At 35.7% G+C, this 25,395-nt stretch overlaps 1 protein-coding gene across 1 annotated transcript in view; it reads left to right on the forward strand.

The window, feature by feature from the left end:
- Positions 1-25,395, forward strand: part of DZIP3 (DAZ interacting zinc finger protein 3) — a 120,444-nt gene that overhangs the window by 62,831 nt on the left and 32,218 nt on the right. The window contains 9 exon segments of the mRNA XM_028502358.2: positions 1,706-1,731; positions 4,524-4,689; positions 6,170-6,265; positions 6,428-6,555; positions 14,754-14,822; positions 17,513-17,609; positions 19,020-19,123; positions 20,902-20,989; positions 25,257-25,358. Coding sequence (XP_028358159.2) covers positions 1,706-1,731; positions 4,524-4,689; positions 6,170-6,265; positions 6,428-6,555; positions 14,754-14,822; positions 17,513-17,609; positions 19,020-19,123; positions 20,902-20,989; positions 25,257-25,358 — 876 coding nt within the window.

The following is a 25,395-nucleotide window of genomic DNA, read 5'->3' on the forward strand; positions in this document are numbered from 1 at the left end:
AGTTAGGAATTTAGCTTCTAATATATGCAAATTGTAAATAACTCTTTGGGGTTATTTAAATTTTAATTATTCATATGTTACCCTTTCATGAAGAGTATTAATTACCTAATTACTATTACTCTTGCTCCTATCCCTACCACCCACCCAGGGGAATTAAGGGTTTGGAATAGAAAAGAGAAGTAAAGCAGATGGCAGAAAAATAGCCTTTGTGATGAAGCTTGGAGATAAAAAGAAACATGGCAGGAAATAAACAGGCCTTCAAACTGATGTCCTCTCTAGAGAATAGAAGTTGTTGAGGTGCATCTAAGAAGACAGACTGATATGTGCATTGGCTTAAAGTCATGGAAAAAACTACAAAGGGTTTCAGAAATACTAATCAAATATGCTAGATATGTTCATTATGAACAACCAAAAGTCTTTTCAACTCAGTTTTTGAGGTACACTCGAACCAAGGCAGGAGTTCATAGTTCTTAATTGTAGACTCAAACTGGCATTGCACATTGACCAGACACTGGAACACAAAAATCCTCTTAGTATGCAAACAGTAAAATAAAACAGATTTGTAAGTATTTTAATACATTATGGAATCTGTAGGGAAAGAGACTCTAAAGTTTCTTGTAAACAAGAGATGGTAGAAATTAATACTGTAACTCATTTAAGAGTAATTAATACTCTTAATGGAAAGGTGGTATCTGAGTAATTAGTACTCTAAATAATTTAATATATATTAAATGACATTGGTATTACCTTTACTTAGTCTGTTGCCTTTACATTTCTGTTTTAATGAACATAAAATTTAGGGCTTTATAACATTTTCTCCCAACTGTGATTTCCCTAACAATTCTTTTAAAAAGATTTTTAATGTATAAATCTGCTATTTTACATGTTAGTTTTCAAAACTCTTGTATTTAGTATAGGATTCTGTAAATGAGAATTCCATGTACCATTTCCCAAGATATATCAATAGGTACAAACTCAGCCCCAATAGTCACTTCTAATTCCTGAATCAATGATTTTCAAATGTGTTTCATTATGGAATTACAAAATTAATTTAGTGGGTCACAACTACCATTTTAAAAAAGGAAATAGAATTAGTAGGAATAAAAAAATTTCCAGAGGTCATCACCCATTGTTTTAGTCAGTCTGGACTGCTATAACAAACTGTGATAGACTGGGTGACTCAAACAACATTTATTTTTCTGGAGTCTGGGAAGTCCAAGATCAAAGTACCAGCAGATTTGGTGTCTGGTGAGGGCTCTCTTCCTTTGCAGATGGCTACATTCTTGCTGTGTCATCACATGGCAGGGCAAGAGAGAGAGGAAGAGAGGACCCAGTGAGCTAGAGCTAGCTAGCACTAGCTAGCTGTCTAGTCTCTTTTTGTAAGGGCATTAATTCCATAATGAGGACTACAACATCATCTTAACCTAATTACCTCCAAATGGGCCTACCACCAGTTACCATCACATTGGGGTTAGGGTTTTAATGTATGTATTTGGGGGAGGAGACACAAATATGTATTTTGTATCATAATATGGTTTATGTATGAAGATACTTATGTAAGTGCATTTACATTATTATGTAAAATATATTCCTTATTATGGTTGTGGTCAAAAAAGTTTGAGAAACACTGACCTAAATGTAGTAGATCATTATGCTGTATTGAAAAAGTTGATATAGATTACTAATTGTTGATGCTATTTTTCAGAATAAGGAATCAAAAGGAGAGCAAGTGTAAGTATTAGTATTTACTTTTAAAATTTTTCTTAGTACTTTCAAAATGTGCTTTGCCAATATGGCACAGCCTTGCTTTGGTAAGTATTTTCATTAAGAGAAGAAAGAGCAACCCCATATCTTAAGAAGTTGTCACCATTTACAGAAAGCGACAAAAAGTAAAATTATCATTTACTTTGGTAGAATATTATTTCTTGACATTTTTCTATAAGGCTACTCAAGAGTTATCCAATGCTAACCACTTGATTTGAGGACTAATTTGGGTTCAGCATAATTTCTTTTAAAATATAGTATAGATTTGGCTAAAGACAATTTAAGACTTAGCTTTACTAAATAAGACTTATTTACTCAGTAAGATTTAACTTTAACAGACAGAAAATTGTTTGTCCCAATGATCCCTTAGTAAGAGTTTGTTTGATTTATTTTGGTTTAATTTGTTTAATGAACCTGAAGGGTTTTGTTTGTTTGTTTGTTTGTTTTTTAATTCTGGTTGTTAACAGTGAATTTTGAATACTTACTGAAAACCTTTTAATGTCTAAAGATCAGTGTGAGCTATATTGCACAGACATTAGATTGACGACAGTGTAGAAGAGGAAAGAAGTAGGGGAGATAGTCCAGTGAAGAGATTATCATACCCATCAAAAATTTGTTAACTGAAATTAGTACCTTTACAGAACTCACTGTGAGAACATGTTATCTTTAATATGGTAACAAGAGCATATGTGTTTTGTTAACTTTAAAGCCATCAATTGTAGTTGGTATTTTCTCATTGATAATTGGTATTATCCACTTGGTAAGTAAATAGTTCACCAACCAGGATAGGTTTTCCCTTTCTCTGTTAACAAGTTGAGCGCCTAGAGCAGTGCAAGAATTTTTAAAACACACAGTACCTGACTACTTAGTCAGAGGCACAGACAATCTTTCAGATCATCAAATAAAAAAATGACAACAGCCAACATGGCAATAGCTGTCCAGTGTGAATGAATCAAAATTCTACCTATTTTTGTCAGATCAGCAAAAAATATAATTTTGCATTTGCCACAGAATTTTAGTAATTAGTTTGTGTGTGCCATGAGATGGAAAAGGTGGAAAATCGCTGCCCTAGAGCAATAGATATATTTTTTTAATTTTTAGGCTGTGTCTAAATGCCATAAAAATAACTTAATAAAGATTGAAATAGTGTCATCAGTCATTTTGCTCTACAGTGTAGACCAAAACCTGTATGATCGTCAAACCACACATGGTGCTAGTTTTTAAACTCGAATTTTCAAATGCACACAGAAGTAAAGAAAATAATATACCTATATTAGTATATCTACCTATCACTTTGATTTAACAATTACCACTATTTTCCACATTTGCTTCATTCTTCCCTTAACATTTTGTTCATTTTTTATTGTTTTTCAAGTACAATTGTCTCCATTTTCACCCTGCCATGCCCCTCTGCCTCACCCATCCCTGCCTCCCACCCTTGAACCCGCCCACTTTGGCTTTCTCCATGTGTCCCTCATACATGTTCTTTGATGGCCCCCATTACCCCCTATTATCCCTCTCCCCACACTCCTCTCTGGTTACTGTCAGTTTGTTCTTTATATTCAGTTGAAACATTTTGTTCTTTGTTGAAGTGTTTTCAATCCCTAAGTTTATGTAATTTTACTACTACATATCTACTTTACATGATTTAGTAATATGAACATTTTCTTATAGTATCACAATGCTATTAATCATACTTTAAAAATTTAGGAATAATTTTTTTGAGCTTTAAAAGAATACCTATTCATCTATATATTTTTACAGTTGTTTGTGCCTGGAAAATGTAATTTTTTTAAAGTTCTGGTAATTTGGAAAATTAATTTTGTTTGGGAACCAGTGGTATATACAGGCAGTTGATTTCAATGACCTTTCCAAAATGTTTGGATCATCCTAAATACCTCAGTGATACCAAATGAGTGTTTTGTAGTATTTTACAAATTATTTTATAAGCATTAGGTATTGATTTTTCTAGGTCTCAGTGGCATAAAAGAAGTAATGATACATCCCAGAGTTACCTTTTTTCTTTCTGTTCACTGATAAAGTCAAGTCATTTATATCATGCTCTAAGTAAATAAGTAAAAGTACTACTTTTCGTTACCATTCAATGAGATTAGGAAAGAAATGTATAGCTACTAAATAGTAGGTCAACTGAAAGAATAGTAACATGCATTTAGACATTGGTATAAAAATGGGCTAATTGCCTGTGTACATGTAGTATTTTCATTCTTTTGTGGTAGTTCCTAGTGACCAAAATCCATATTATCACTACAGTTTTTATATGGTCCTTTTACAAAAGAAACCTGTATTTAAAAATGTACTTTAGGTTGCTATTTGCAACCTTCTGTTTAAACGTGCAATGTACCTAGGTGCTGAAGTTGACTAAACCAACCTACCTGTCAAGAATGTTGTGATAAAATAATGTAGTACGTGTGAAATGTGTGTCAATATTTTCCAAAGTAATTGATGTTAATAGTTAAAATTTGAAAAAGGAACTTGATGGTCTCATAGTTCTTGAAAACACTGGGATGAGCAGAATAGTTGATTACTTTGATTGAATGCTATTTCAAATATGCCAAAATTCACTGTGCTCTTCAAGGGAAATAACCCAGCCTGAGCACTGTCTAAACTTTCTTTGACCATGAACCCTTCTGATACTGATCATCTTATGAGACCAGTGCAATATTAATTTAGGACACAATGGTTTAGATGAAAAACCTATACAGTTCTGAAAGATTACATTGATTTTGTCACTACTCTAGCCCAAATATGGTAGAAAAGGAAGAGCAATTGAAGACAGAGCAAGCAGATCTATACCCAGCCAGTAACTTTATGAAAGGCAATACAAGTGATGTTCCAGAAGATTATGCGACTGAAGACAAGGTCTATAGCCTGGATGAACTGCATATTCTGGACATGATAGAGCAGGTAGGCCCGATTGGAGAGGGTATAGCCCTGCCTTCCTTTTTCCAGAAATAATTATTAACCTTTGTTTTCCCCTTGACTCTTTGAACAGCATGTTCGCCTAGTGGTTTATACTCTGTTTGTGAGGAGAAAGAAAAAAAAAAAGAAAGGGAGGGACAAAGGGATGATGAAGGAAAAAAGACCTTCAGGAGCTAAAACTTTTCACTTTAGCCCTCACATCATTTCCTGGTTTTAATTATTGGACAGAGGGAATGTATTGATTACAACTATATTCCTTGTAAAGGGTTTGCTACCTTGGAAGAGGGGGTGAAACTAGCATAATCCCATTGGATTAAATGTCATGAGAAAAACAGTTTTATAAAACAAAGCTACTCTTACTGTTTTTAAATTAAACTTGGTTGTTACCATGTAATGTCAACAAAAAATATCAGTGTACAACAATATTAATTTGTTTTCTTTCCTGGTAGTACTCATTACCAGGAGTGAGATACCTACTTAGAAAGATGCATATGAACATGATTTAAGTACTCTACAGAGCACATAATCAGACAAAGCATATGAAATATTTTTTTAAAAAACTACTTGATTTACCTACCCATAAGAATTCTATACTGAGGTAGTTTTGTGATAACCTGTTACATTGTTTAAACATAATGATGTATAGTATGTAGGAATATTGATTGTCTAAGGGTACAGTTAGCACAAGTGATTTCCTGGTTGATAATACAGCATTCATAAATTGTCATACCTTTTTCTCCTTTCCAATTATAATACCATACTATCTATATTTTAACTGAAATGAAATATTCTGAGCTTTGGATGTCATGCTAAAGTTGAAATGTGAACCTTTGGTTTTCATTGAACAGCCATGAAAATTATGAGAACTTGAAAACAGAACAAAATGTCATATACCTTTCAAAAAAATGTCATACACCTTTTGAACATAAATTCATTCTTCTACTCCGAAAACATTTAGCACCTGCTTTGTCTCAAGAGCTGTGATATGACATGGGCTGTGTAATAATAGTGTTTATAATATAGTGGAGAATTTGAACAATAAGGTGTGTCGTGTAATAATATTAAGTGCTTGGGTAATTAAGGCTTGTCTACTCACTGTGTGACCTTAGGCAAGTTACTCAGTTTTATCATCTCTGAAATGGAGTAATCACTGTCTACCTCATAGAATTTTCTTGGCAGTAAAAGTGTTACCAAAAAAAAAGAAATGCCTAAAACATGGTAAGCATGCAGGTAATGTTATCCAATAGCTGCATCAGTGGACAAGTAACTATGGTATTAATTAGTGAATTCTGTAATTAGGGAAAGGTAGGGTTTATCTAAACTAATCAGAAGGGGTGTTTGCACTGAGACCTATAAAGCATGAATAGGCAATCGATAGTAACTTTAAATCCCCTTTAAATAATTAAAATATCATTACTTTTTTAAATGAAGAAAATAAAGCATGCATATTTCATTTGCTGAATAGGACTCAACCAACAAGGTATCTGCAGAATATGGAGAAACTGAGAAGGAAAAGCTTGCCCGACAACAGCAGCTGTATAAATTGCACCATCAGTGTGAGGTAAGTACTTTTGCTATTAGATCTGAGGTAAGTCAGAGATAGTTCAAATTTTAAACTCAATGGCATTTTTAAATGATACTTTTTTAAAAGAACCCAATTTTTTTCTTTCACTTTCTGGTGACTTGAACAGAATTAATTGAAGTAATATTTTTCTTTGAGCAGGATTTCAAAAGACAGTTGAAAACAGTGACATTTCGGTGGCAAGAAGACCAAATGCAGATTAAAAAGAGAGACAAAATTATTGCATCTCTTAACCAACAAGTGGCTTTTGGAATCAATAAAGTTTCCAAGTAAGTACAAATCTATTAATAACAAAAAATTCTGGGTTTGCTCCATAATGAACTCTATCCTTAAAAGATAATCCCTAAGTAGCCACTAGGTGGCATTGTGACTACACATTAGGAACTGCCAGCCACAGGACTGCACTTGCTTAAAAACCAACTCTATTTTTGCCTTGCCAGCTGAATTGAAAAATAAGCAAATGATCACTCTATATATCAAGCTTTTCATGTATTAGATGAACAAGTGTGAAGATAATAGAATTTCATGAGAAAGATAATTAACTTTCAGATCATGACTCTAGTTTGTGAAAATGTGACCAATGTTTGATTGTTTCTTTATAGCATATAATAAATATATTCCTCAAAGACATCATGGAATCATGGGCATACTTTTTTTGTGTTGGTCCCTTAGAGTATTTGTGTTCCAACCCCAAGAGACTGAAAATAAATTAGATTCCTGGAGACTCTTATGACCCCTTCCAATTTCATTTCTCTTATAACCTTAAGTATTAAATTCCTAAGACTAACAATTCTGACTTAATAGGGAAAAACAAGTGTCTTGCTTTATATTTTTCTAATAGTCACTGCCTCCAATGAATATTAATTGAAAGAGTAATATAATTTATAATAAATTATTTTAATGCACAGTAGTAACACAAGATACCAGTTGTCTGTGAAGTCTAATTTGAAATTTTTTTTAGCTTAGACTGATAATAATGAAAATAGACAAGTTCTAGGAAATATTTTAAAGTGATGAGTCCAAAATACTAATTGTAAAATTGGAGAAATATTTGGCAGAGATTTAGGTCTTAAATTTTCTCCCACAAATCATATCATTGAAGTAGAAGGGGGTTTTAATAAGAACTGAATACCATAGCCCTGGCAACATAATGTCAGTTGAAAATATTTTCAGACTTGTTCCTGCTGGACTTAGGATATCCTTTAAGTTCAGAAGGAGGCAAACTAAGCTGGCTACAATCACTTAAGAAGGATTCAAAATGTTGTCTTTTAGCCTGGAAGATAATGACCAATCCAGAAATGTGTTACATAATACCAGAGATCAGAAAAGTAATGCCATCCACATAGATGAGCATCCTCTCTCCTTCACTATCTGAGGATATCCCTTCTCAACTCTGATAGTTGACCCAGGCTCCCTTATATGCTTGAGACTACAAACAGATCACTTTAGGGGATGCATATGTCTTCACTCAATACGGATTCAGTGTTGAACATTCACCAAATATTAAGTACTAACTGTAAGAAGAATTATGTAAGGCATGTGTAGAGGATACTAAGACATGTTAGACATTGACTGTGAGCTAACAGAAACTATAGATTACCATGAGGGGATTAAAATTACATATAACAGAGGGACTTTCAATTCTACTAGATTTAATAGCTCCATTACTTGCAAGTCCTTTCTTACAACCAAAACTTCCTGGAACTGACTTCCAGTCAAGATGGAGGCATAAGTAAAAACAGCTCACCTCCTTGCACAACCACAACAAAACTTACAATTAAACTACAGAACAACTGCCAGCCAGAATCATCAGAAAATCAAGCTGTATGGAAGTCCAACAACTAAGGAATTAAAAAAGTCACATTCATGCAGATGGGTCACAGGCGTGGAGAAGCAGAGACACATATCAGGTGGTCCCACATCCATGTGTAGTGGATAAAAACAGGAGGGATACCTTGGGTGTGAAAGGATCCCCACTACACATCAGACCACCCAGCCCAGGGTTCCAGTTACAGGAAAATAAATTCCCATAGCTTCTGGCTGTAAAAAGCATTGGGGGTTAGGATGGTAGAAGACACTGGGATTCTCAGGCATCTCCTCTTAAAGGGCCTAAAACAAAATTAGGACTTATGTAGATTCACTCCCTCTGGACTCCAGCACTGGAGCAGAAGGGCACCAGTGGCATATGGGGAGAAATGGAAGTGTCTATCATCAGGGTGAGAGCTAGGGGACAGCTTCCTCCTGGACAAAACCTCAGAGACCAGGCAGCAGCCATTGTCCTTTTTCTGAGCCCTCTCATACACAGAGTCATAGAGTGGAGACACCATATCTGAGACTCTGTCAGTCTGGTTCACACAAGTTGTGCTGTCCTGGCAATTACCAAAGATTCTGCCCCATCCAACTTACAGGTGCACTTTTCTATAATAGGCCACACTACTAAGACATGGAGTCAAAGCAGCTCTACCTAATACATAGAAACAAACACAGGGAGGCTGCCAAAATGAGGAGACAAAGAAATACACCCAAGTAGAAGAACAGAGCAAAACTCCAGGAAAAGAACTAAACAAAATGGAGATAAGCAATCTATCGAATGCAGAGTTCAAAATATTGGTTATTAGGATGCTCAAGGAACTCACTGGGTACTTCAACACCATAAAAAAAAGACCCAGGCTGAAATGAAGGTTACACTAAGTGAAATAAAGAAAAATTTACAGGGAATCAACAGTGGAGTGGTTGAAGCTGAGAATCAAATGAATGATTTAGAACCTAAGGAAGAAAAAAATTCAATCAGAACAGAATAAGGAAAAGGAGTAAAAAAACAAAAAGAAATGAGGATAGGCTAAGGAGCCTCTGGGACAACTTTGAATGTACCAACATTTGAATCATAAGGATGCTGGAAGGAGAAGAGCAAGAGCAAGAAATTGAAAACTTGTTTGAAAAAACAATGAAAGAAAAATTCCTTAATTTGGTAAAGGAGATAGACATAAAAATTCAGGAAGCACAGAGAGTTCCAAACAAGATGGACACAAAGAGGACCTCATCAAGACACATAATAATTAAAATTCCAAAGGTTAAAGATAAAGAGAGAAGCTCAAAAACAGAAAGAGAAAATCAGTTGGTTACCTATAGAGGAGTTTCCTAAAGACTGTCAGCTGATTTCTCAGACTTTGCAGGCTAGAAGGGACTGGCAAGAAGTACTCAAAGTAATGAAAAGCAAGGACGTACAACCTACATTACTCTATCCAGCAAAGCTATCATTTAGAATGGAAGGGCAGATAAAGTGTTTCCCAGACATGGTAAAACTAAAGGAGTTCATTATCACCAAGGAATTATTATATAGAATATTAAGGGGCTTATTGAAGAAAAAGAAGGCCAAAACTATGAACATTAAAATGGCAATAAATTTATAACTATCAATAATTGAATCTAAAAAACAAACTAATCAAACAAGTAGAACAAAAACAGAATCATAGATATGGAGATCATTTGGAGTGGTATAAGTTGGGAGGGGGAATGGAGAGAATGGGGGAAAGTGTGAAGGGATTAAGAAGTACAAATTGGTAGGTACAGAATAGACAAGGGCATGTTAAGAACAGTATAGGAAATGGAGTAGCCAAAGAACTTACATGCATGACTAATGGAAATGCACTAAGGGAGTGATTGCTATGGGAACGGGGGTTACTCGGAGGAGAGGGACAAAAGGGGAAAAATTGGGACAACTATAATAGCATGATCAATAAAACATATTGAAAAAAAAAAGACTTCCTGGACCTTAAACAACAGATAAACATAGGAAGACTCAGAGGTGGAAACAATACAACAGTGATTTTCCTTATTGCTTCCCATATATCCCAGACAGGGTGCTGCAGAAACTTCCAGGATACAATTACCAATAAACACAGGAAGAAAAACCTTAAGTAAAACCTGTTCCCTCTAGCCAGAAGTCAGGAGGAAGAAATATATAACTAAAAACATTTTGGTACTACCCTTCTGCTTCAGCCAAACACCGGTAGCCCACACCACTCCTTGGAAGCAGGGAGTGTGCTCTGACAAAAGAAGATGACAGAACTCAGATCCCTTTGCTGGGTAGCAGTACTGAGCAGGCAGTTTATCTCCCATTCTCCACCAGGAGGTGTAGCAGGTAGTGCTCCAGTTCCACTGCCAGGACAGCATCAATGTGGTCTAGCTGCGAGTTTAGCCTGTACCTCTCCCCAGTATCGGTGAGACTTTACAAACTTATTTGAGGGGAGTCTAGTTAATGCTAGGTTTTGTTCCTATTCTCCCTTGGGGAGCTGAGTCTCAATCAGTGAAGCTAGTTGGCATTCCTTTTTTTTTTCCTCTCCCCATTTGGTACCCAAGAGGCCCTACTGGGAGCTCCTACCTCTCTCCATCCTCCAACAACAAAGCAGTGTGAGTCAGCCCTTCTACAACTTGTCTTAAAGTAGGAAAAGACAATAGCATAGGCTATGTATGCATATTATAATATATAGTACAACAACTAAGAAAGCTACACAGATACTCAAAAACAATGTAAGTCACCCTGGCTGGTGTGGCTCAGTAGGTTGAGTGCCAGACTGCAAACCAGAGGGTCACTGGTTCAATTCCCAGTCTAGGGCACATGGCTGGGTTGCAGGTCAGGTCTCCAGTAGGAGGCACATGAGAGGCAACCACATATTGATATTTCTCTCCCTTCTTTCTCCCTCACTTTCCCTCTCTAAAAATAAATAAATAAAATAAAATCAAGATGGAATCCTAAAAATTATTCATATAACCCACAAGAAGGGAAAAAAAGAGAAACAGAGGAAACAAAACCAATAATAAAATGGCGTATGTAATTATCAACATATCAATAATTACCTTAAATACACCAATTAACTATACCAATTTAGACCAATTGATCTAAATACACTAATTGAAAGAGAAATTGGACTTTAAAGAAAAGAAACAAAAAGTGACCTAATAATACATTATTTACAAGAAACTCCCCTCAGTTCAATAACATAGGTAGGTTGAAAGTAAAAGAATGGTAAAAGATATGTCATGCAAACAATAAAAAAAGCAGGAGTGGCTCTATTAATATATGATAAAATGGACTTCAGAGCAAAGTCAACTACTGGAGACAAAGAGGGACATTACTGATGGTAAAAGGATTAATCTACCAGAAGGCATAAGAATCTGTGTATATACCAAAACAAAGTTCCATGTGCCAACAACAGAGCTTTAGAATACATGAAGCAAAACCTGATAGAACTGATAGAAAAATGTACAATTTTAGTTGTTCACTTCAACACCCTACACGCTCAGAAATTTACAGAACTGCTAGACAGAAAATCAGCAATTATATAGAAGACCTCTACAATACCATTAACCAACAGGATCCCATCAATATTTATAGAACACTGCACCGGATAATGGCAGACTGCATATGCTTTCAAATGTCCACAGGAAATACACCCAAATAGATTGTATCCTGAGCCATAACAAACCTCAGCTAATTTAAAAGAATTGAAATTATGCAAGGCATATGCTCAGATCATCATATGGTCATACTAGAAATAAAATTGCAAAGATAACAGGAAATTAGGGATCCAAGGGAAATAAAAATACAATGAACTAAATTAACATGAAAATACAATATATCAAAGTTTGTGGGACACAGACAAAGCAATTCTGAGAAGAACTAATGTGCCCCAATCTCAAATGAATAATGAAAGTTCCTGCCTCAATAACATGGAAGAAGAAAAACAAAATAACCCAAAACAAGCAGAAGGAAATAATAAAGATTAGGAATAATGAAATTAGAAACAAAAAAATAAAGAAAAATCCATGAAATAAAGCTATTTCTTTGAAAAGATTAATGAAATTGACGAACCTCTAGCAAAACTGACAAAAAAAGAGAAGACACAAATATCACCATCACCAGGAATGAAACAGTGATATTTCCACATCAGATATCAGAGAACTCTGCTGAGTAAAATAACCCAATCCACAAAGCCTATATACTGTATGAATCCATTTCTATAACACTCTTGAAATGACAAAATTTCAAAAATGATAAAAATGAAAAACAGATTAGTGGTCCCAAGCTTATAAGGAGATGGGAGTGGAAGGGAAGTTAGTGTGGCTATAAAAGGGCAAAATGAGAGATCCACGTGGTGATAAAACTGTACAGTGTCTTGAACTGTGTCACTGTCAATATCCTGGTTATTATACTGTCATTTTGCAGAATGATACCATTGGGGGAAGGTACATAAAGGGTTTTGGGATCTGTCTGTGTCATTATTGACACCTGTGTGCGAATCTATGATTATCTCAAAAAGTTTAACTATTTTATTTTTTTAGGTACTTTTGATTTTTATTGTTCAGGTATAGTTTTCTGCCTTTACCCCACCACCACAGCCTTTCCCACCTCCCTCCTATTTCCACCCCCACTTGCTATTGTCCATGTGTCCTTTATAGTTGTTCCTGTAAACCCTTTACCCTTTCCTCCCCATTACCCCCTCCCCTCTCCCTTCTGTTTTTAATAGCACATAATTGTCAAATGGAGCTATATTTCATAGGGATTTTGTTGTGATAAGGAAGAGCTTCATCAAAAACATAGTACTGAACCTGGGCTAGGTCAGTTGAGATGGGAGAAAAGACAGAGGACATCTAGGCAGAGAAAAAAAAGAATGAACACTGTGTGTGTTCTCATATAAGCTTTTGAGCATTTTTTGTTTAACCTGATCTTGTTTGAAGAGTATATGATGAAAATATAAATAATTTTTAATTGTAGTATTGATTTCTTTCATCTTAGGATATGGTGTTTAGTAGGAAGCAAAAAAATTTTTTTTCTTTGGCCTAATTCAGTGTCAATCCTACAGTAAATGCTTGGTAAATATTTGTTGATGATAATTTCAGTTTTAACAAAGAAGATTTACATAAAAGCAACATTTTGTACACATTACAATAAGCACTTAATAAATTTTAAGAAACTTCTGACAATAAAACCCATATAGTAAACTTAAATAAGCTTGAGAATTTTAGATCTTTTTTAAAAGAAAATCGAATTCTACCCTATCATGTTATTCATGAGAAAAATAGGACTGAGAAGTTATGACTGCCTGAACATATATATAGCTGGTTCATATCCAAGCTGGATGATAAGAATTATGCATACATTATCTTTATTATTTACAAATCCAAGTCGTCTGAATTTCCTACCAGCTGTGTCAGCTCTTACCTCCCACTCTAAACTGGAGCTGGGTAAACCATTGAAATAATGAAGTATACAAAGGAAAGGAAGGTGCCAGTTTTAGAAGTCTTACTACTTTTCAACCCTCTGTCCACATTCTCCTATATACTACAATAACAAAGCTTGTATTTCTCATTGTTTACTTGAAAACATGACCTTTTTTGTATAAAAAGACACCTTGTTTCTTTCATTACATTTTCAGCCCAATAGAACATTGATTTTAAGTCTCTATAGCTGCTAAGGAGCTTAGAGTAAAGGTGAGTGGGGAGTCTCTGAAATCTAGTAGTGAGCAATCCAGCCAGCATTTAAAGTCATTGTGTTAAGGCTTTACCTTTCCAGTAATTTACATTAACCAGAAATGTGCTTTTGCTATAATCTCTTCATACTGGAACAAATTAACTGGGTGATATTAAAGCATGTTTGTAAAGAGAAATGTAGCAGCTCAGGGAGGAACAGTAAAAACGGTATGTGAGTATATATTAACCAAAAAGTATTACTTTTGCACTTTTCTTTTATCTCTAGGTTTCATCATTGCTATTTATTTTTAAGTATATTTTATTGATTATGCTACTATAGTTGTCCCATTTTTTTGCAGTTTTCTTAATAGCTTCTTACATATTAATTTTAAGCTAATCACAGGTTATGTTTTCTGATTTATGCAAAAATTTTATCCAGATTCCCATAATTAGGTCATATAAATGATTCCCATTTTAATTTATAATTTTTATTAAAAATTCTATTTGTACACAGTTCTAGATTTAAGGTCTGATTTCTTTCAGACCTGAAGTGTTTAATAGTTTGTATGACTTGATAGATATAATACCCCTTTAAGGAACTTAAAGTTCTCAATCCCACCACAGGCCTAGAACATCAGAAGATACCATCTCTGTTTTCTAATGGGCAAACTAAATTATAGGGAATTAAAGACATTTTTCCAAGTCATTGTGCTGGGAATACTAGGTAAGAAAACTCTCCTCTTTGGCTTTCTATTTTACAGCTTAGTTAAAACTAAGGGGTTAGAACTTATTTCTTTCTTTGAGAAATCAGTAAATCAGACATTAGAAATAAGATAAATTTCAAAAGGACTAGGTAACAGAATTTAGTTATTTTTAGGCTCAACACTTGTGACCCAAAATATACATACATAATCCTTCTTCATCTGTAAGTAGAGCTGTTCTAACTATATTAACGACAAATAATTTCTAACATTTTATGCCTTTCTCCTTTACTTAGATTACAGCAACAGAGCCATGCTAAAGATAATGAAATCAAAAACCTTAAAGAGCAACTTTCCATGAAAAGGTACAAACAGCTGTTGCTTTAACTGAGTGCACTCTGTCCGAAACTATGTATTCTGCTCAGCACACCCTGGCTAGGTAGCCATATAATTTGTCATCCAAAAAGGGGCACACTGAGCCTGAAATTGAGCAGTATTACACTGGGACAACAAGTATAAACTGGAAATGGTCTAGGCAAATTGGGAGGTACGTTTAATTTGGCTGTGGCCCTAGAACACTGCTGAGACTGAAAAAATCAGCCAAATTATGGTCCCACAACACACTACTGTCAGGGACTGGACCTTATCCAGTTCTAATCTCTTTATGCTATTCCTGCAACTAGATGTGACTGCTTTATGAAAGTGGCTTAAGTTTTGTTCTCATTTATACATTTTTAAGTAATTTTTATAACAACTTTTTTGAGATCTAATTCATGTAGCATAAAATTTACCCTGTTACAGTATACAATTCACTGGTTTTTAGTATATTTACAGATGTGTACAATTATCACCACTATTTAATTCTAGAACATTTTTAACACCCTAAAAAGAAACCCTGGTTTCATTAGAAGTCACACCTCATTTTCTCTTCCCCCAGCTTCTGGCAACAACTAATCTGTTTTTGGTCTCTGTGGATTTGCATATCTGGACATTTCATATAAATAGAATCATATAATGTGTGGTTTCTTGTGATTAACTTCTTTTTTTCAAGGTTCATTTATGTTTGTGTCATCTATGTCACCTTTCAAGGTTTAGCATGTATCTATTCTCATTCCTTTTTTGTAGATAAATAATATTCCATTGTATGGATATACCACATTTTGTTTATCTTTTCATGAGTTTATGGACATTTGGTTTGTTTTCATTTTTGGCTATAATGACTAATGCTGTTTGCATTAGAACATTTGTATACAAATTTTTGTGGGGATCTATTTTTAATTCTCTTGGGTATATACCTAAGAATACAATCGCTAAGACATGTAGTAAACTCCGTTTAGCTTTTTGGGAAACTGCCAAACTGTTTTCCAGATGAGTTCACACCATTTTACAACCTCACCAACAATGGGTAAGAGTTTTGATTTCTCGCAGCCCTGGCTGGCGTAGCTCAGTGGATTGAGCACAGGCTGCGAACCAAAGTGTTGCAGGTTCGATTCCCAGCCAGGGTACATGCCTGGGTTGCAGGCCATAACCCCCATCAACCGCACATTGATGTTTCTCTCTCTCTCTCTATCTCCTTCCCATTCCTCTCTAAAAATAAATAAATAAAATCTTTAAAAAAAAAAGAGTTTTGATTTCTCCACATTCTCACCAATACTCGCTGGATTATCTGGCTTTATTTTTCCCACTGTAATGGGTGTCAAGTGGTATATCACTGTGGTTTTCATTCACATTTTCCTAATGGTTATGTGGATCTTTCCTTGTGCTCATTGGCCATTTGTGTATCTGCTTAGAGAAATGTCTCTGCACACCCTTCAACCATTTTTTAAATTGGGTTGTTTATGTCTTTACTGTTGAGTTTTAATTTTTCTTTGTATGTTTTGGATACAAGTCCCTTATCAGATATTTGTAAATATTTTCTCCCATTCTGTGGGTTGCCTTTTTCACTTTCTTGATGATGTCCTTTGAAGTACAAAAGTTTATAATTTGATAAAGTTCAACTAATCTATGTTTTCTCTTATTCTTATAGGCAAATTTTGTATCGTATTCAATGGTATAATAATTCTCTTGGTTAATATATCTTCTTAAAATTTTATAACTTTTTCCCTCCAAACACTCTCATTTTAACGGTATTAACAAGACTTTGTTTTATCAAGCTTCTTGTCAGTGTTTGTCAGGTACTCAAGTATCCAGATGTTTCAAATAATAAACAATTGAGGATAGCTTTTGTGAAAGTTCCATATTACCACATTATATTTCCAATTAATTGTTTTCATATAAGATATAAGACATTGGTTTGTATGCTCTAGGGTTTTGGGGCTCAAGCTGAAATGAGATTTAAAAAAAAAGAGAAATCTTGCAGGTAGCCATTGTCCATCATGCCTTGGTAAATAATGGCTGACCCTCAACTCCCTCCCTCTTAAGCTACAGGATTTGTTTTTATTCTGAGGTGCTGGGTGTAAGCACTGAGATATCCAGTAAAAAGTATTTTCACACAGCGATCTACCTTTATGACAGGGATAATGAAAACCTTCTATTTGCTATTGTTGGGATATAAAAAGGCTTATAGAAACTCTGTGTAAAAATTTATTCATAATGACAGTACCTGACATTTATTTAGTACTTACTAGGTACCAAAAACAAAGTACTTTATTTATGTTATCTGAATTAATTTCATTGTAGCTCCTTGAGGTAAGTAGTACAGTTTTTTCCAGTTTTACATGTGAGGAAACTGAGGTACAGAGAAATTCAGTAACTTGCCCACAGTTTCACATTTAATAAATTGTAGTACTCAGATTCATCCTCAGACAACTTGATTTCAGAGCCAAGTTTTAAATCATTACTTCTATATTGACAGCTTTAAAACTTCTATACTCTTGCTAGTAAAGGATAATAGTTAGGCTTAAATAATGTCTTCTCTTGTTTTTATATGCTGTATACTTTTAAAGAAATCATTAACTGTTCATTGAATAGCTTGTTACCTTCCCTTCTCCTAAATAAAGTAGAAAAGTCTGTTCTTGCTCAATGTTACTGACTCTTTAATGATCATGTATTTCAGATCTCAGTGGGAAATGGAGAAGCTTAATATGGAAAGCACGATTAAAGCATACTTAAGCAAACTGAATGCAGAAACTAGCAGAGCTTTAACAGCTGAGGTGAGTGAGAGAAAGAGAGGGAGAGAGATGGTTTGGGGGAGGCAGGTTTTACTTTTGTACTAATATACTGAAGAAGTGAAAAAAGTCTGCTTTTTGAATAAAGAGAAGTAAGATATTTTAGGACCAGCTCGAATATCTCAGCTCCATCCTTTGTGCTTTTTTGACTCATTGGCATTTTGTACACTCTTACTTCAATGTTGGTAATCTTATGTTGTTTTTCCTCAAATGACTCCAAGAAATTGGTCTGCTTCATTATTATAGCAAATACAGACATCTTGGGAAAATTCTTATAAAGCCAGGTCATGAAGTTTAGTTTGGCTAAACTTTGAAGAAGAACATCTCACTGCTGCCATATCTTCCTTACAGAGATCTTCCAAAAGCACATACACATCATACAATCCAGTGTCAAAAAACAACCTACCTTATGGACCCAGAAAGTTACCCAGTTTCTCTAAGTTAGCTTAGAACTCCAAGCTAGGATCTCACAAAAGAAATATGACTGTAAGTGTGTATGTAATTTTTGTTTATAGATAACTGGACTTGATGTACAATAAAATTAAAGTTTTGGAGAGCCACCGACATTAGAATCATTACAGATCTTCTCACCTCTGTCATAATAAGTGCTATTTTTTTTAGCAGAGTGCTCAGCAATCCAGAAGTCAATAACCAAGGTGTGATATTGTAACCAAAAATGTCTAGAGAGAGTGCTAGCTTTAACAAAAGCAACAATAACAACAAAAAAAAAACTCAGGTTACTGTAAGAGCTCAAGTTTTTATTCTTTGTTTTTCACTGCTTTTAGTCAGGAAGTTTATTTCTACTTCCACTATTAATTTTAGAAACACATGATGCTGTCTAAGAGAATAATAAGCTATTTTCAGTAATGGTGCAGAAGAGATTTTTGCTGTGGAATTAACATTGGACTAGATGACTTCCAAGGTCCAATGGGACTGCATGGTCCTCTGTGGTCTGATTATTTTCTTACCCCTTCATCAGCTGAAAAACAAACAGACAAGTAGCAGGAGTTCTTTTGAGTGTTACTAACTTAATATCCAGGCTAGATCTAATATCAATTAAATTAGAATCTCTGGGACCAGGTGTCATTTTTTAAAGTTGGTTTAAAAACTTTTGGGATGGTTCCAGTGTATGTGCAAGTTTGAAAACTAACATTCTAGAATGTTTACAAACCCAGTAACCACTGCATAAAAAGTTAGAATTGAAGATTTGATCAAGGAGCTTTTATAATGTGTTGTAAATGGTTCAGAAACTCAGGTTAGAAAGGAAAGTTTCTAACTCAGGCTGTTGGAGGAGATTAGAAAATAGCTTAAAATTTATTCTAAATGATTGAGAAAAGAACTCTGTTCATTTACAAGGACACCTTCAACTTGTTTTTCTTTCTCAAAAATCTGTAGGTGTATTTCTTACAGTGTCGTAGAGATTTTGGTTTGCTTCATCTAGAGCAGACTGAAAAGGAATGCCTCAGTCAGCTCGCCAGGGTGACTCACATGGCAGCAAGGTAACATTTCCCTCTTCCTTACTGCATCTGATCTCAAAGATATTCACAGGTGGCTCCAAGGTTGAACATAATCTGTGATGTGTTTTACATATGTGACATCGATCTTTAGAGGGAAGGAGTCCTTGTGTTTTTAAACCTCAAAAGTCACATAGTCACTTTGATGCTTTTACTTTGTTGCTTCTGCTAAAGCACTGAGGAGCCTATTGAATGCAGTACTAGCTGCTGACAAAATTTTCTCTTCCTCTACAGTGAAATATATCAAAAATCTCTGGCAGAGACATGTATGAAGACTAGATATTTACAAACCAAGGTGGATTCTAAGTGGAAAACTTTCCTAATTCCTTTCTCTTCTAAGGCTTGGTTTTTAAATACCTTTGGAGTACTTTTGGGGGAAATCAGTATTAACACCTAAGATCATATATTAAAGGCAATATCCTCCTGTGCTATAAATGAATGATTTTCAAATACTGAGAAAGTTGCATGAGATTCCCCTTAAAATTATAATTTTATGAAGTATTACTTCAAATTTCAAAAATTAAATTAGGCCCTGGCTGGCGTAGCTCAGTGGATTGAGCTCGGGCTGTGAACCAAAGTGTCACAGGTTCGATTCCCCAGTCAGGGTACATGCCTGGGTTGCAGGCCATGACCCCCAGCAACTGCACACTGATGTTTCTCTCTCTCTCTCTCTCTCTCTCTCTTTCTCCCTCCCTTCCCTCTCTAAAAATAAATAAATAAAATCTTAAGAAAATTAAATTAGAATCTCTGGAACCAAGGCATCATTATTCTTAGTAATTACCATTTTAATGATTATGATCCTTCATATCTAAAGAATCAGAATCTCTAAGATTTAGCAAGATTCCTAGGATATACTGATGTGCATTCAGGTCAGGGAAGCACTGTTTTAAGTGATCAGTCTAGCAAGTTTGCCTGCTAGAGGGAGAAAGAATGCTCTGTAAATTAAAATGTTATCAAGCCTTTTTGTGCTCGTATAGATGATTCCAATGATAACTTGTTCAGCTCTTTTAAAGCTATTGTACTGGGAGATACCAAGCTGGGAATGTTTTAAGAGCTTTTTGAAAGGCTTTAAAATCTCTCTTCTGCAGATGGCAGACCTAAAAACCTCAAAGCTATTCTATTTAAGTTATTTGGTGACTATGTCTTTCAATGCTGCTGTGTTTGTGCAGTTTATGCCTGCATAGAGGCAACAACCTGATTCATCCTTGCAGAAGAGGTACTTCTTTCTGGTTTGCCCTCACATATTGAGTATCTTTTTCTAATTTGAGGAAGAGCCTAATAGTGTAACGGTAGCCTTGTGATGTCAGGTTTAATGTGAACATAGTCTAAGATGAGTATTCCAAGATGAGTATTCTCAGCATCGTAATTACTCCCGCATTGAGTGGCGAGGGAAATTTCTTTGTTTGGCTTTCACTGCCTTCCTACTTCAATGGAGGGATTCCTGTGCAAAGGATTTATAATATACCCTAAAACCGTGGTGAAGCTAGAAAAAAAGAAAACTTGGTTTGCCTATGCAGAAGTATATTTTCTCTTGGGAAACAAAAACAAAAAAACCTTATATGTTTCTGGTCCTTGATTTTATGTTTAGTGATAAGCCCTCCCATAGAACTTTGTGCCCATTTTAAGTAATTGTTGGTGATGGAGGTAATTTTATTGTTTTATATTATTTACGTATATTCTAGAGAACATAATGGAAATTTTTGGAAATCTAATTGGCATATAAAAAGAAAGAACTTCCTGTTGTGTCTCCCTGTCTACACTAGCAACCTAGAATCACCTCAGTTAAAGGCTGCAGTGGACAGTTGGAATGCCATCGTAACAGATGTGAGAAACAAGATTGCATTCCTTAAGGTAAGTTGTGAAGTATATTTAGAATACATTGACTGAATGTTATAGGTGGTATATACTTTTTCCTTTTTTTTAAATATATTTTATTGACTGTGCTATTACAGTTGCCCCATTTTCCTCCTTCCAGTCCCCTCCACCCTGCACACCCTCTCCCACCCATATTCCCCCCTTTATTTCATTTCCATGTGTCATAAGTTCTTAAGCTTCTACATTTCCCATACTATTCTTACCCTCCCCCTGTCTATTTTCTACCTATTGTCTATGCTATTTATTCTCTGTACATTTTCCCCCTCTCTCCTTTTCCAATTGCCCTGTTGCTAATTTTCCAGGTGATCTCCATTTCTGTGGGTCTGTTCCTATTCCAGTTGTTTGCTTAGTTTCTTTTTGTTTTTGTTTTAGGTGTGATTATTAATCATTGTGAGTTTGCTGTCATTTTACTGTACATGCTTTTTATCTTCTTTTTCTTAGATAAGTCCCTTTAACATTTCATATAATAAGGGCTTGGTGATAATGAACTCCTTTAACTTGACCTTATCTGAGAAGCACTTTATCTGCCCTTCCATTCCAAATGATAGCTGTGCTGGATAGAGCAATCTGGGATGTAGATCCTTGCCTTTCATGACTTGGAATACTTCTTTCCAGCCCCTTCTTGTCTGCAAGGTCTCTTGAGAAATCAGCTGACAGTCTTATGGGAACTCTTTTGTAGGTTACTGTCCCCTTTTCTCTTGCTGCTTTTAAGATTCTCTCCTTATCTTTAATCTTGGCTAATGTAATTATGATGTGCCTTGGTGTGTTCCTCCTTGGGTCCAACTTCTTTGGGACTCTCTGAGCTTCCTGGACTTCCTGGAAGTCTGTTTCCTTTGCCAGAATGGGGAAGTTCTCCTTTATTCTTTGTTCAAATAACTTTTCCACTTGTTGTTGTTCTTCTTCTCCTTCTGGTGTCCCTATAATTTGGATGTTGGAAGGTTTCAAGATGTCCTGGAGGTTCCTAAGCCTCTCTTCATTTTTTTGAATTCTTATTTCTTCATTCTTTTCTGATTGGATATTTCTTTCTTCCTTCTGGTCCCCTCCATTGATTTGAGTCCCAGTTTCCTTCTCATCACTATTGGTTCCCTGTACATTGTCCTTCATTTCACTTAGCGTAGCCTTCATTTTTTCATCTAATTTGTGACCAAATTCAACCAATTCTGTGAGTATCCTGATTATCATTGTTTTGAACTGTGCATCTGATAGGTTGGCTCTGTTTTCGTCTCTTAGTTGTATTTGTTCTGGAGCTTTGATCTATTCTTTCATTTGGGACATTTTTTGTCTCAGTGTGCTTGTTACATAGTAGGGGGAGGAGCCTTAGGCATTCTCCAGGGCAGGGCAACCCATGTCACTTTGTTGTCACGCTGTATTTGGGGAAGGGGTCAAAGAGGGAACAGTGCCACTTGCTTGGCTCTCTGCTGGATTTCAGTCACTTCCACTTCTTCCCCCAAGCAAACTGGGCCCTTCTGGTGCTGATTCCTGTGTGGGTTGGTTTGTGTATGTTCTAGGACCCTGTAGGTCTCTCCAAAGAACTCTCCTGTGAGGCTGGGAGTTTCTCCGAGCACCCCCACCCCCATGGGTGTTTTCAGTTGGTCTTTTGAGGCTTTATTTCCCCACGCTGAGGCCCTGGGTTGTGTGGTCTGTCTCACTTCCCAGTTTCGCCTGGTTTATCTGTGTTTGAATATGGGACCACCCAGTCCACCAGCCACTTTGTGTGCTGCGCCCCTCCACAATCCGCTGCCTCGCTGGGTCTGCCCGCTGTCGCCTTGCGCCCCTGGGATCTGCCAGGCACCACTTTGTCGCAACCCCTCTCTGCCTGGCTGCAACTCCACCCCTCCTACCAGTCTGGATGAATATGTTTACTTTAACTCCTTGGTTGTTGGACTTCCATACAGTTCAATTTTCTGTTGGTACTGGTTGTTTTTGTTTCTATATTGGTCCTTATTTTGGTTGTGGGAGGAGGCACAGTGTGTCTACCTATGCCTCCATCTTGGCCAGAAGTCTAGGTGGTATATACTTAAAGAACACATTAAACATTAAAAACAATTGCTAGAGAAATTTAAGGAAGAACATGTTTTTCATTTCAGTTAAAGTTTATGAGCTTTTTGAGGTTTTGTTACCCAACCAAAGTGAGGATTCACTTGCCCACTGCCACCAATAGGCAAATTCTAGAGGTAGAGGTTGGTGAGAAAGGGAAGATATCTTTATTCAAATGCTGGGAGAATGGCAAACTCTTGTCTGAAAGCCCATCCCCTCTGGGAAACCAAGAAGAAGCCCCAGCCACCCACAGCCAAACCAAAACCAAGGGCAGTTTCCAGAGTTCCTTCTCCCATTTGAAATACACTGCTTGGGGACCACAGGTGACTACTAAATGGTCATCTAGGTAGCTTGACTTTTCTCCCAGCCACTGCATGGCCTCAGACAAGTTTCTTCTTGGAACCCATATGTGGGGCCTTCTGGTCCCGCAAATGCACTGGCCAGTACATTCACTATGTGGTTAAGAGCCTGTCCTTTCTTTTCCTTGGGTTTATATTTATATTCATTTTCCTGTGTGGGCTGGACCAGGTGTTTTCTCAGCCCAGATTTGCATAGGCTCTGGGAGAGTCTGCCCACAACCAATTCCTTCTTTCCCCCAGGTTAGACTGACAGGTTTCTTCCATATAACACCTCCTGCTGCCATTCTGACCTCTATGGTGCATGTGCCTACCTTCCCCTGGTCCCACCCCAAGTCAGGTATCCGAAGGGGGTAGGAGGGCTTTCCCGCCATGTCCAATTGTGCAGCTAGCCTTGTACGTGCTTAGTGCAATGTCTCCTTTTGGAGCCATCTTGCCTGGGGACAGAGGATCTGCCACCAAGCTATCATTATCAGTTTGAGATTGATTACTTCTACATAGTTGGTTGTAGATAGCATCCTGTACTCATTCTGTTGTCAGTCGACAGATACTTCTAAAAATATAGCTATTTACATACAGTTTATTTACATTCTTAGTACAATGAATGCTAAACTCAAACATCCTACCTTATACCTGATGTTCTTAGAAATATAAAGCTAACTCTGTTTCAATCAGAGATATTAAATGTCTAACTTAGTTTGCGTAATTGTGTGTTTACAGAATTAAAAGCAAGATCAAACAGACCCTTATTAGTTTTCAGTCTTAACTTTTTATGTAATTATTCCATAATGCAAAATAATAAATTTATAATATTGGTTTAATAAAATTAGGACTATGATACAGGTAATGTAAAGAGGTAACCCACTGAATATTTACTACTTTACTAATTTAGTTTTTGGATATTTTTGGATTTATATCTTAAAGTTTATAAATAGTGTTGATTGTTTTGTGATTTCATAATACAAACAATGACATTCAGTTGTGAAAAGCTGCCTTATCACAACAACTTACCTACTTTTTTGTTAGTGGTTTTGGCTGTTTCTCTCTAGACTTTTTCTTACTCAGTCCTTAGTGATCCTTGTTTTGTGTCCTTGTTTTCTTTCAAGCACATGTTCTCTGTGTGGAAGTTTCTAAATATTTTGCTTCTTAAGACTTTCTTTTTCAGCTCTTGGGTTGTTTTTAAGATAATATGTAGAGCAAAATAGGGACAATGTTAAAAGCTTGCTGTTAAGATTCAGAGATTAGAGTCTTTTGACTAAATCCAAGAGAACAAAGATATATATGGAATTGGAGAAAGCTAGAAGTATAACTTTTGAGATAAACTAAATATGAATATTTAATAAATATTCCCTAAAATTTTCCCTCTAGGTTTTAAAATGAACATTTTCAAGTAATTCAACTCTTTGTACAAATACTTTTTCCCCATATTTGTCAGTCAGTATATTATTTATAGCTTCTTGAATCTTTAGACTATTCATTTTATGTCAGTGGTTCCCATTTTGGGGCTGAAAATTATGGAAACACTGAAGAACTATCATGAGGAGCTACAGAATATGTGTCTCTGTATTTTGTCAATTAACAGATGCTTCTTAAAATACAACTATTTACATTCAGGGATAATGTTCAATGGAACTGTTTTTATGTTAAAAATTGTTTTTATGTTACTTCTAACAGTAGACTGGGAATCACTGTTCTGTGCTGTATTATTTAAAATTACATTAAGTATTTTGATATGCTATTTTTTTATTTTTTATATTTTCCATTACCATTTAGCCCCCGTATATCCCCTCCCCTCTGTTATTTTTTGAAGTTGATTTTGCCTTAAAATATTGTTTTACTTTTTCTACTAGACACAATACAGTGAACAAATTAACAGGGTGAAGCAAGGGTTCGCCCTGAGTACCTTGCCTCCAATCCAGCTTCCTCCACCACCACCCAGTCCTGAGATACTGGTAAGAAATATGACATTTCTGAATTTTTGAAAAATTC

This window comes from Phyllostomus discolor, chromosome 2 (assembly GCF_004126475.2).
Source record: "Phyllostomus discolor isolate MPI-MPIP mPhyDis1 chromosome 2, mPhyDis1.pri.v3, whole genome shotgun sequence".
Classification (NCBI taxonomy): Eukaryota; Metazoa; Chordata; class Mammalia; order Chiroptera; family Phyllostomidae; genus Phyllostomus; species Phyllostomus discolor.